At 42.4% G+C, this 13,670-nt stretch overlaps 1 protein-coding gene across 6 annotated transcripts in view; it reads right to left on the bottom strand.

The window, feature by feature from the left end:
- GRAMD1B (GRAM domain containing 1B) overlaps positions 1-13,670 on the bottom strand; it is a 132,665-nt gene that overhangs the window by 79,761 nt on the left and 39,234 nt on the right. For all 6 annotated transcript variants that reach the window (XM_074848997.1, XM_074848992.1, XM_074848993.1 and 3 more), the window contains exon 2: positions 9,152-9,229. In XM_074848997.1, the coding sequence (XP_074705098.1) occupies positions 9,152-9,229 (78 nt within the window). The remainder of the gene's footprint in view (positions 1-9,151; positions 9,230-13,670) is intronic.

The following is a 13,670-nucleotide window of genomic DNA, read 5'->3' as shown; positions in this document are numbered from 1 at the left end:
TCAGGGACTCACATTGAGAGCAATCTGTACAACAGAGAGCAGATCTCTTATAAGAGTGGGAGGATGTTTCACCAAGCAAATCCAAAATAACTTGAATTCCCAGTTTAGATGAGTGCCCTTAGGTTTTGGGGAGAATTTCTCTGTCCCTACAGAAAAGTAAGAAATATCCTGCACTGAGCAGCTGGGTTTCAGAAACAGCTGATGACTGCACTGTAAACAAGGGCCTGTAAAGGTCTCTGTAAGGGCAGAAGCACACGCATTCAAGCTGAAAAAAGCTATTCCCAGATCCCCTTCCACCACTCGTAGAACCTGCCAGAGTCTCAGGGGAAGCTGAGGCAGCAGGATCATGGGTCAACAGCACTTTCTCCTCCAGCTGCAGTCTGAAGCTTAGGCAGAACCATCAGCCTCCCTCCACATTCAGCTTCCCTTAAGCAAACAGCTAGAAAACCAGGGCCATGAAAAATGATGATAGCTCCAGTGTAGACATATACTATGGTCCCAGATTGTCGAAAAATTGAGGTGGTAGAATTAAGAAAATGCTGAAAAAATAAATCTTTGGTTTCTGCCCTTCAACACATGCCCATCCCGTCTATCAATTTATTGGCTCAACAAGTGGGTTTTAACTGGCTTATCCCTGCAATACTTCCCCCCAACCTAGTCACCTGAGCATTTATCTTCTTCTCTATGCCTACTACATGTCAAACAAGTCACTATAAATTAGGAGACTTCACTCCACATCATCTCCAGGATTGTTAGGTAAAACTTGAAAGCTTTGAGCTCTTATTAACAATTGAGGCAGATTAAAGCTCTAGCAACTCAAGGGGCTGCTACCTTGAGACACCCTTCTCACTCCACTGCTTGGAATTACAAGCCCCTGTACTAAGGATGACAAAAGATGCTAGGTTCTCCTTACAGACACCACCATCAGCGCCTCAATCGGCTAACTCGAATAGCCAACAGCAGTCGCACAAGCTGAGATGCTGTCCCCTCTTGAGCTGGGATGTCCATTTGGCATCTCGTTTTAGTCTTTGCTTTTTATTAAGTGGATAGAGAGGCCTCACTTCCACCTCCCACACAGTATTCTGAAGAGGGAAAAGCCCCTTTCAAACTGGCTTTCTGGCTCCAAAGGCCACAGAGAAGCTAAAGGACAAATTCCGTCAGCTGCATTCTCCCATACGATTTGTCTTCCCTACCGTCTGTTTGCTTAGGTTTACAGTTTGGGTACTGTGCAGCTACGATCACCTTTTGCTTCCACTTAAATAGCACACCAGGTCCCAGACTATGACAAGGGATCCTAAGCATTGCTGTATGCAAATAATATTAACAAAAGATTTCAGTAACACATGACAAACTAGATTTACGGCTATTCTATCTGAGGGGCAAAAGACAAAGAGACTTGGTTAAAGACTGGAAAAGAAACACAGAACTCCAGAATGATATTTTGAGATGTACTTTTTCAGCATTTGCCCAGCTGTTTCCCAAACATCCCCCTTCCCTTCACAAGGAAAAGAGATTAGAAAAAGCAGACCTGAAGAGCTGTACACAGTTCCATCACATTTTAACACCAGCTTTGTTTTACTGCACTGTCTTAATCAGTCACACCCCATTCGATGGAAGCAAGGAACAATATGCTTGCAGATCTTTTCTTTGCAGCCACATTCATGACATGACTCACAGGTACATCTTGGTCTGATGACATCTCAGTTAAAATGTTCCCAGCACGAGGAAAGGTGGGTTTCTCTGACAGGCAGACAAAGAGGTATTGCCTACACGGTGCTTTTTTTGAGGAAACCCTGCACCAATTTCTAGCATCAGTTTGTTTCTATAAGTGTTATCAAAAAGAGGAGAGATCACTGGTGCAGTTAAGATTCCCAGAACCTTCAAGTTTGGGCACATGCAATAAAATTGGAAAGACAGTTATAGCCCCTAGATGTGTCCCAGGCCACCCCCCAGCTTAAAAAGGCAATCCCCATCAAAAGGGATGTGTTCTACACCTGGGGAAACTCTGGCCTAGACATTTAAAGTAAAAGTCTGCAGTGCAGGTTCTATAGCAGTCATTCCCTGCATCACTGCATAAACCTGGCCACACACTAACAGAATTAAGCATCAGACTCCCCAGAAAAACCCTCTCTTCTCTGCATCTTTGAAACCTCCTAGCTCTGGCTGCGAGAGGCTGCAATCAGTTAAGTTCTCTGAGATTCTCCAATGGCTAATTTTATAGTAGGATTGAAGTTTTAGTGCTGCAACAGAAGCCCACAGTAGTCTTGTCTGTGTTTATTGACCTTGCCCTTCATTTGGTCAACATCTGGACTGTTTTCAGACTATCTCAAGAGGCCCTAAAACAGGTTTAATGCCAACACTTTCCCTCTCAGAACACCCTCCTTCCCCACATTTGGTACAAAATGGAAGGAAACACAAGCAGAACAAATCTGCATTAGTCTTCTGAACAACCAGCCTTGCTCTCAACAGCCAGTTGGCATCTCACAACAATGACTGCTTAAAGTCCTGGGTAGAATATGCAAGCAGGAAAACAAAGCTGGAAGCGCAAGACTTAATGGCAGCGCTCATTGCTAGAGGTGGGTTAGCAAAACCTGGGTACTTGTAAGCAGATGAGCTGCAGCAGGAAACCCTGTCCAAGGACCACAGGGAAATATCTTGGATTAGCTCGCACCGAGCTACAGGTACCAGCACGCTCTTCAGCATCCAGTTGGAAGCCTCACCCCCCCAGACCTGCTGTTAGCACACAGGGAAGGTTCCGAGGCACAGGGAATGCCTTGCTGCAAGGGGAAACCATGCAAACTGCTCAGCAGCTGACAGCATACTGCACAAAAAAGCCTGCTGACAAGGGCCAAGGAGGCTTACATACAGAACTGGAGATATACGGAAGGGGATGGTTAATTATAACACATCCCAGCCTCCTACCCCCTTCTCTGCTGTTTCTCCACATGCTTTTCAAGACAGCTGCCATAATATTTTGAGAATCAGAGTGCTCCCAGAGGATACAGAGCCGATGGGGTGACCATTACTTCAGGTCTGCAAGTGAAGTGCAGTTACACAACAAACTTCTGCTCCTGGGAACAGGAAGGAAGGGTAAGGAGTCTGCCCAGCGTCTCAGATAAGGAAAGAGAGGGACATTAAACGCCTCTTCACCTCCTCCTCATGTTCCTGAGCATCACGAGCTAGTGACGCAGCCATGTGAGGTCTGTCAGACCTCCCCTGCAGACAGTGATACACAAGGCACACTGGGGTTTATCTAATCTTAACTAACACTGGTCCAGTAGAGACAGAACTGATCAGGAAATGGAAAAAGCAAGATCCAAATCATGGTCTGTCCTGCTGTTATAGCTAGTGTAAGATTGTGCCTTTTCCCGCAAAGTTACATCACTGATCCGTATGGAGGGTCTCACACTACAAGCTCTGTCTCAGCTAACTGTTTTTAGAAGGGAAATAGGCAGGTATCATTTTGCCATGACAGCTTGGAAGTGGGCCAAATTTTATAAATTATTTCTTTTTAGTGATGGTGGGGATTCACACAATCTACTTATTGTCTGCACAAAAACTATCCATGATACCAATGAAACTGTTTCATGAGTGGTAATCAGCTAATGCCCAGAGGTATGATATTTGACTACATTGCTATAGATAGCATAAAATTACCCAGTTCTCAAGTTTGCTCTGAACTCTTCAAAGCTCCAGGCTCCCATTCACTGAGCAGCCACCACTGAGTGCAGGAAAAGGCACATGGAAGCTGATTAATCCTGTAAGGTCTCTTCCTTGTCTCCGGCCCCAGCAAGACAAACAGAGGAGATGCATCTGTCCTTCCATACGCCTCACAGTCATGGAGGAGAGAACAACAGGAACTATCCCCCCTTGCTTCCAAGTGCTCTCAATTCAGTCTCCTTAAAATAAAAGGAGAAGAGACTGCAAGTGTTGCACAATTTTGCTGAATCAAATCCAATACTGACTTTCTACAAAAAGAACAGCCTTACCTCCACTGACAGCAGAACAGAGGCATGCTCTGCAGTTAACAACAGCCCATCTTCAAGAGAAAAAACAATGTTGGCATATGGGGAACAGAGAGCAGGTGATATTTCCTTTCACAGTAACTGCTGTGTAGTAGCCAACAGTAGCCAACCTGGCAACCCAAGTGGAAGAGCTGATCTTAAGCTGCTCTTGTCTTCTACAGCAAGGAATCAATGCTGGGGCTTGGGAAGCAGCAGGAGCCAGAAGGTAAGAAGGGAAAAAGGATACTAGCTCTGAATCTAAATATTAACCACCTTTCCTATGTGACAAAATGAGACTTGTGTCACTCTGGTTAAACTTTCTATTTAATATTAAGTCCAACTGACTTGGAGTTTGGAGCTAGATCCAAATCCAAACTCACTGTAGAATTATTGCGAGAGCATGAGGGTTCTGGCCTGGGACCCTCTGAGAGCTCATTAGCCTCCAAATCTCCACAACAAGATCTTTAGCACCACTTTTGAAAACCTCCATAAAGATGATGCAGCAGGCATCCATCTATGATGGATAAAAGCTACTCAACGGGTCATAATACTAGTCAAACCTCCCTATCAAGGACTCAAAATTCAGGCATCCCTTAGAGCTAGCACTGTTGGAAAGAACAGTTCAGCTAGTCTTCCCAAATTTTACACTCATACTAGAAAGAGGCAGCTGGCTTCTACTTAATCATCACCTTTAAAACAGCATCCATTCACTCTTACTCCTTTTCTCCTTAATAACGCAGGAGGCCTGCACCATGCCCCATAGCTGGCATGGTGAGCTACTGCACTCTGTTCCTTGCAGAATCATCACATCCAGACACACAAACAAGGGTCCCTGTTAGCCCCCACCCTCCCCTTTCAAGAACAGGCCATGTTTTGCTCTTAGTTCTCACCTCTTCAGCTGCCCCAAGCAATGGAAAAAACCTTCCACTCTCCCTGAAGCTGCAGAGGTAGCAATCTTTGCTGTGCCTCCACTTGCAGGAACAGGCACAGTACGTTAGTGGCAACTTTTGTACCAAGGGGAAAGGGACACAGGCTAGGAAGATGCAGCATAAGCAAGCCCTGGGTACATAAATAAAGTATGGAATTTTTCCTGACCTCTCACACATACCCCAAGGATGTCATTTTGGCACATTTTCAAAGTTTACCTCTTTTCTGATCTTTACACAAGTTCCTGAGAATCCAAGCAGCCGACAGAATTTCTTAAACTTATCTATATCTTAAGCTGTTCCTTAATTTCCTTGCAAGCTCTCTTTTGTGAGTTGTGATCCATTATTTGAGAAACCCTTATTAGCTTACACAAAGGAAAAAACAGCCCTTCAGCCCTGGAACTAGCCAAATAAGGTACTGCACAGAGTAAGGGACTAATTAAGCTTCAGCCAAGATGCAGGACAAACTCAGATATCTTAAAATTAATTGCTCTTCCCATTTCCTCCATTTTGATATGATCTCTAATATAAATAATTTTTATTTACATTTAACTTTTCATGTAAATAATTTTTATATGATCTCTTGTTAACTGCCACTCAATTCTCTCCCCTCATTTCCCTGTAGCTTATTGCTTTCCATCCTTGTCCTTTCCATGCTTTCCCCTCTAACAGTTTGACTCCTCCTTAGACTCAGTACAAGTCCAAGGACTGATTTTTCCTCTGGTTCAGTAGCTTAACTTTTAATTAAAACATACTCTGCAACCTAAACCTGATGGGTGCCTCAGTGTCATAACAAAAAACAAGTCCTCAGATAAAGCAGAAGGCAAGCTCATGAACTTGGACTTAATCTAGATGAAAGCTCAAGGTAATTCATACATAACCTTGCCTCGTTACAGTGATGATGGAGGTTGCTGCGTGCACACATCTCACCCAAGTCTGTCTTCATCCCAACCTTACCCACCCTCTTAATTACTTTAAGACAAACTGCTACTGTGAGCAGTTATTTGAACACTCAGAAACTAAGCTCTGCCTATCTTTGTACTTATACAGTTGTGGTGTTTCAGCATCTGAGCAACTCAGACTTAGTCACCCCCTCTATTTTCTTGTGGAGTAAAAAAGAAATTCTTATTTCATAAATAGCTCAAACTCACCCAGGCAGCCAGAGAGCAAGGAATAAGCCCTAAGTGCATAAACCTGACTCTTCCTAGCCCATCCCACTAACTTCTCCCTTCCGTGGCTCTAAAAATATCCGTAAAGCACATAGTTACCCCAAGACAAAATAAAATCTGTATAGACTCCCTCTCAGCATAAGCCAGGCATGACAGACACATGACAACTTACATGACTCTGCGGAAGGAAAGCTTCTTCCTCAGAGAAGACACACGCAGATGGCAGACCTGCTTCACTGCTGTGCTGCAGGACACCTTTTCAGGGTACGGGTTCTGGACCATGGCAGTACTTCACAACGCACAAGCCAACAGCAGTGCTCACACCTCAAAAAAAGAATTGCTACGGAGCACCAAATGCATCTGCCAGCAGCAGGACAAAATTCTCAGTCTTCTCTGGAAAGACCTGAGGGTTGGAGCACAGTCCTTGGAAGTCTGTCACTGAGAAATTAACTCCACTCACAGCACCCTGTGGTACCATCTTTTACAGGAAGAGCAGGCATGCAGTTAAGATCTTGGCTATGCCTAGTCCAGATTTCAGCCTTCTTCAGCTATGTATTCCTCTTTTTTTTATCCCAGAATCAACTTAGCAACGCAGCATCCATTTACTTTTGGCTGGGGTAGCTTCTTTCAGCGCTTTCCCAGATGTACTGAGGATGGTGCAGATCCTCACTTGCTCTCTGCTCTAATCCTTCAAGAGCAGCACAGGCTCCTTCTGCCCGTGATATCAGAGGCAGCATGCCAAGAGCAGGTGCACCTTTCGGTACATACCACAGGGTTTCTTGCTCTCCCCTCTTCTGCCCTACTCTGCTCAGCTTTTCTCACAACTTACAGGACTGCTGAAACCCTGGGTGGTTGTGGTTTTGTTTGGGGGGTTTAAGAGCTGCTGAACAATAGTCAGTTGATGAAGTGAATAGAGCTGCCTGTAGCTCTAACAGAAGCAGAGAGCTCCAAACCTGCAGTGGTCAAAAATACCACCATAAAAGCAGGAAACTGATCCTCCTCATTCAGTTTTCAAGAGTCTAGCAGATTCAAGACACCTCAGAAACAACCTTCAACTTCATTAATAGTAATAGTAAATAGCAAGCTCTCAAAGGTTTTGTTAGCCTTCACACTAATTCATGTCCAGCTTCACACCTTATATGAGACTCAAAATGTGTTTGAGTTATTTTTTGGTTAAGTTTCATGAGCACAAGCCACTGGTGTTCTAAAGGAAGAGTATATGAGTGGAACCTGATGCAATTACCTTAGCAAAGGAGGAAGAAAAACAAAGTGGCAAAGGCAGTTTCCTAGCACTTGTATGGCTCGTTTTAGGATCAGTATCCTCCATAAAACAGAAATTACTTGTAATTAAATCTAGGCAGCAGGAATGTTGGAGGTCCCCAATAAGAGAGGTCAGCAGGCTCATCACTACCCTGGCTTTGCATAAATAGGTCCGAGATCTGATTGTGTTGCACTTAAAACATGTCCCTTCCGGCCAGGAAGATACTCTTAGCACCAGCCTAAAGGCTCCAGTTTAGTCTGTATCTGAAACAGGCAGCACTTGCAAATGATCCCCGCTTCTTGCTACGCCCAGAAATCCTCCATCTGAGTACTAACGAAGCCTAACCCTGTTTAACCTACAAAATCCCAGATCAAGTGGTGTAATAGCATGCACTACACAGAGGAAGCCCAGGTATGACCTAAGCACCCATCTGTTTTGCCATCAGATTCTTTATTTCCTTGTTGCAAACACCATTCCCCACTAGTCAATTACACTTGGCTCCGCAGCACCAGAGATACTCATAATTGGAGGGAAACATATGGAGGAAAAGGTTAGCTACTACAACTACCAACTGCTATTTCTGAGCCAAACTCTCTTGGGATATTAGGTAGCTCCTCCAGGGTCAGGATGTTCTCTCAAGTGAGTCAATTCCTCAGATGCCTACTCAGCTGCTACTCAGTTCTTACTCAATCCATTGGCCTTCAACATCATAGCAGGGAATCTGATTTCAGTAAGCATTTGCCCTACTACACAGTTAGTAAGAAAGCCCTCTGACCTCAGAGACAGCTTATGTAAAACAACAGAGTGAAACAATGCTCTGAGGGACCACGCCCAGATACAAACATGCTGAGTAGAAGACACCACATTCAGGTGCTTCTTGCAATCCACAACACAGGAGCACAAAGGAAGCAGTTCCCAAATTCAGCATATGCCTTCCTGTGGGCTCGCTATAACCCCTAGTCACAGGATCAGCTAAGTAAGATGCAACGCAACTCCACTGTGCAAGGCAATAACAAAGTAATGGGAATTTCAGAAACCAAAGTCCAGACGCAACACAAGGATGTTAGTAGGGAAACAGGCCCACTGAAGCTGGCCTGGGATAGAAAGGTGGTAGTAGCTCAGCAGTTCATGCACAGCAGAAAATGAAGCAGATTCAGGCTCAAAATACGAACTACAAGATACAGCAAAACTCTTCATCATACGGCTCTGAGCAATGCAACAATAATAAATCATGCACAAAAATAAGCATTCATTTTTCAACAGCTTTTGTGCCAATGCTGCAATTTGAAGCATTCATTAATCAACCCAAAGTACAAGAAACTTAAGTTGCTTCTGGAACTTCACAGCAGTTCTCACTCAGCTGCTACACGAGCTCTAGATACCTCAGGACTGTCACAACACATCAGAAGTGAAATACAACAGCCAAGCTCAATATTGTCTTTGCTGAGGACAAGAACCACATAGAAAGTTTCACTCCTGTATTTTTAAGCATCAGAGCTGCTAATCATCAATACACAGCAAGCCTGTCGACACTATCTACGCCAGCTACAGTTTTGGGGAGCAAGTCTCAAAAGAAAATGCAGGTTACTTCAGAAGTCGGATGCATTTGTCCCACAAGTTCTACTTTTAAGGAGATGAAAAGCACATCCTTTTAGACATTGATAAGACCAACGTAACTCACATTTCTTAACAACTCCGAGAAAAACAGAAAAATAAGGACCTCAACCAGGCCAGCCGATATAAGTTCACTGAGTGGTTCCAGGCATTCCTCCAGTTCAGCTGCAGACTTACCTGTCGTCACGCATATGAGGGCTCAAGAATCGGGACGAGTCATCATCATGACTGCTTTGCTGGCTGCTCTGCTGGCTGCTGAAATACCAGACAAGAAAACAGAAGTAATTAGACAGATTTCTATAAGCCCCTATGAAACACCCTGGTTTAAATACAGAACAAGAATAATGCGAGGTTCATACTTCATATTTGGGGGTGCAAAGAAAAAACAGAAGGAAGTGAATACCTGATTTACAGTAGGCATGACATGTTTGAAGCCTCTTAACCTTAGCGACACTTTCCTAGGAACTTTGCAAAATACAGAAGTGACCTTGCACATTGCCTAAACAGCAGTTAAAACGAACTCTTAAACTAACGATGAAGTGGCCAACACTAAATTTCTGGTGGAGAGTTGCATGTTGAGCCCACAAGATGTCACTCTCCCCCTTTAAATGAGTGTTTTGGGGGCGATTCCCCCTCTTCCCCGTCCCCCGAGCATCTATCGTATGGAGTTAGCCTTACTACCTTCTAGCAGCCTGCTTCAGGGACTCATCAGGGTTCCTGCTTCTCATTTCTACAGCTTCATTTCTTTGCAAGACCTAGTAGATCAATCCAATTCTGCCTTCAGGTAAGACTGCTGCACAAAGAGCGGATGTTCCTAGGCTAGCTTTAATCTACTTCGACTGGGTACCACTGGCTGTGGAGTCATGGCAACACAGCTTTAGCACAACTGCTCGGTCCCGCACCTGGGACACTGGCTACACTTGCCTAAGTACACAGGTAGTGCTAAAAATCCTGTGGCTTCACTGTTGGTAGTATAAACTGTTCAAATAAAACTAGTTCAGGTGTACATACACATGCTTGCAGTCACAGCTTCCTCTGCACTGCGCGCAAATTGGCACATCACATTGCCCAAGGCACAGAAATAAGAATACAGTATAAAAAAGACCAATTGCACATTTTCATTCCAAAAAGGAATACTACTCAGCCAGTAACATCTTTTTTTGGGGGGGAAACATAGTACCCAAGCATTGCAACAGGATTCTTCCATGAAGTCTACTGGTTTTTGGGTTTTTTTACCTGGCCTAGACCTTTTTAGCCACTATAAGGAAGATCATACCTATTGGAAGAAAACAGTTGCTTCTGCTGTGCAAAAAGCATTCTGTGACTTTCCATTTCAGCACTACTCTCTCCCTCTTGAATTTCTCAAAAGAACATGAACAGAAGTATTTTTTTCCTCTCTAGATGTACTCCATGTTTGCATAAAGAAATTAGAGCTATTCTTACCTATACACACAACTTTACAACTCAAGAAAGGTAACAAGTGTATTGACTTGAAGAAATTAAGTCCCGTGCAAATAGAAGGATTACTCTACCACCACAGTATATTAACAGAGGAAGTACTTGAAAAGGTTTATGAATTTATCTATAATCTTGTCTTCCTGGTTCCAAGGAATAAGAAAATCCTTTAACATAACCATTCTTCTTTTTGTTCTAAAAAAAGAAAAAAAAAAAAAGAGAGAAAAGGGGAGGTACTTTCTCTTCCCCCTTGAGATCAGTGTTCTTGCCAAAGAGGTTTGCAGTTTCCTCTGAAAACAAGAGCGCCAGTAAGTCTTACTTTCATCTAATACTTTCATTAACCACCTTGATTTTGACCAGCTGCTTCTCTGAGATCAAGGACTCCATCTTACTGAACATGACCTTTTTGGAAAAACAAAAGCTGTCTGGGGGACCCACTTAGCATTTGAGAGGCATCACACACCTGGCACCCTCCACTCTTTTTACTCTGTTCAGAACACAAGGCAGAAAACTGTTCCTTACTGTTAACATCAAGGAGAGAGGCTGAAGCTTTCAGAAGCAAGCAGTTAGTGATCAGTATTAATGAAATCCAACAAATATAGAAGTTATCCTTTGAGGTTGGACATACCAACCCACAAAACTCATGCAATATTTATGAATTTCAGCTACAGATTTAATTTATGCACATTGGATGGAAGTCATAGGCATGCATCCTGTGTGGGCACATACACACAATCCCACAGAGCATACTTTACTTGTTTCCCCGTTGCACAGTATATAGTTTTACCATCAGAGCCCAAGACAGGTAAACATTTTTGCAAAAGCCTCTCAGCAAGCAGACAGATTTAATTTTCTGCTCCCACACCCACATACTTAGTCATTCTTAAGCATCTCACTGTAGAGAGTATAATCAGAGAATAAGAATTCTATATTAGCTTCAAGCTCCAGATCAACAGCTTGATAAGAACAATATACCCCAAAAAGCAAAGAAACATCTGTCCTGTACTTCTGAGTTCAATTACGGCCCAGTGAACTGGTTTGGAAAGAGCGCAAGGGCAACCACACCTTCCCTCCTAATTCAAAGGAATGATCACCCTTTTGATATGAGAAAGCATGGGAGGGACTATTTCTATAACTACTTGTTTCTTCATAAAACACCCTCCCACAAAACTTTGCCATTTCTATTCACATCAAGCAGATAGAACAGAACTTACCAAAGGAGGATTCACAAGGTATCACAGCCCAACAATAGCACCTGCAATTCTGGTAATCCCATGTGAAAATTTACTTTCGGACAGCTATAGAAGATGAACCTTAGACCTTCTCATGCTCACCCACCCATCATTAAATTTCTCGTTCAGAAAGTCCTTCAAGTCAAGGTTTAAAGTTTAATGGAATCCAGATATTGCAACACATTGCAATACAGCACCTTACCCCCTTGTCACTAGTGAACACGAAGTTACAAGCAATGAAATAAACTCAGACCAAGAGAGAGAAATTAGTTTTACCCACTTGTCTTTCTGGTGGTATTCAACAGGAGCTATATTTCACTAAACCAAGGTTTTTGCATAGGGGCTTCTCTTTGTGAAAAGCTCAAACTTTTGCAAATAATTTCAACATTCTGAACATATATAATTTAACAGCTGCACTGTCTAAAATGTACAGAGCAGTTGAAGTGCAGAGCCTACTGCTTTATTATGCTTTTGAATCCATTTTAAGTTGATCCCCTTTTAATACAACAGTGTTCCTTTGAGATGGTATAACAACAAGCTATTGTTTTATACTGGAGAGAACATAAGGAGATAAGAAAGGTATGATTTGTCCTGAAGAGTAATATGGGGGAAGCTTTTAGATAGTCAGGTCAGTTTTGTATCTACAGAGAAGGCCAAAAGTCAGTTAAAAAGCTCAGAAAATCAGCAAAACAAGCTTATCTCATGCCAAAACTCAGCAATGATGAACTTTAATTTGGACAAAGCTTAAAACTTTGGGTACACAGACCCAGTGTCCCCCTTTCTTTTATTTCAAAGAATCTAAATATTACTTTAAGGCTTATACCCTGTGGTTTTTCAATTCTCATGCAAACATTCAGACTCATAACATTACTTACTACTTTAGGAACTGATGAAGAGTTTTAAATACAGATTAACCATGCCTTTTAACGATTAAATCTTTGAAGAGCCTACTTCCACTGCTCCTCCACCTCACTGCTCCCGAACAATTTACCCAGGTAGCCCAAGTACAAAAGGAACATTTTTCTACTGACTGAAAATCAGGTTGTCTGATCACACGCACCCCTCACTTGGTTTGAATCTGGAAACTTTAAAAAAAAAAAAAAAAGTCAATTTTGCACTATTTGTAAGACTTCGGTATACTGAAGAAAAATAAGAGTAAATTTTGCAGTGGAAGAAGCTCTACATTGTTTGAGCAACAGTGCGTCTTGGTAGGTGTATGGAAAACAGATCCTCAAACATCTTCAAAACTGAATTTGTATTCAGTGTTCTATTTCTGATTTTTTTAACAATATCAGCTCAGTTGCCAGTTCATCTTCCCAACGCATCAGAACGCCCAACCACCGTTTTACAGAAGAAATACATTCCTGAGAATCACGTTGTTACCCTTCTTTTCTACCACCTGTAATTTGTTAAGTCTTAAATAGTTTTTATTGAATTTGTGACCCATGTACACATACTTAGATGAACACTCAAGACACACAAAATAATCGCCTTTTCCAAATCTTGCCAAAAGTGAACGTAAACAGACTGCAGGTACTAAAAAGTGCAAAACTTGCTTTTGTGTCTTAAATATTTAAAGATTTCTCTCACACTTGGTCTTGGAAAGTTATGAGCTATAACTAGATTTTGTACTATTCTTCCCTTTCTGCCTTTTTTTTTTTTTTTAATGTCTCATTTTATTGAGATTTCAATCTCTGATTTATAAGGCAGGGCCAAGATCTCGTATTTTATGCATGAACAGACTCTTAAAGCTAAGCAGGTCTTCTAATAGAGGGTATTTGTCCAGGTTTCACAAAGTTCAGACACTCAGGTCAGTATTTTCACAGTAGGAGCCTTCCAGGATTTCTATACCCTCAAGATGTGGGTGATAAATCCATCACACTTTTATATCTGCAGGTGTGTTTGGCAGATTTTTATTCAGAGGAATTTTTTTCAACAGCAATAGATGAATGGAGCAAACAACAAAATGGGCAAGAAATGTCTGTATCCTGGAAGACAGAATCAGTTAA

The sequence above is a fragment of the Strix aluco genome, chromosome 23 (assembly GCF_031877795.1).
Source record: "Strix aluco isolate bStrAlu1 chromosome 23, bStrAlu1.hap1, whole genome shotgun sequence".
NCBI classification, from domain to species: domain Eukaryota; kingdom Metazoa; phylum Chordata; class Aves; order Strigiformes; family Strigidae; genus Strix; species Strix aluco.
Note: the sequence above shows the minus strand (reverse complement) of the source record. Positions and strands in the feature narration are given on the sequence as shown.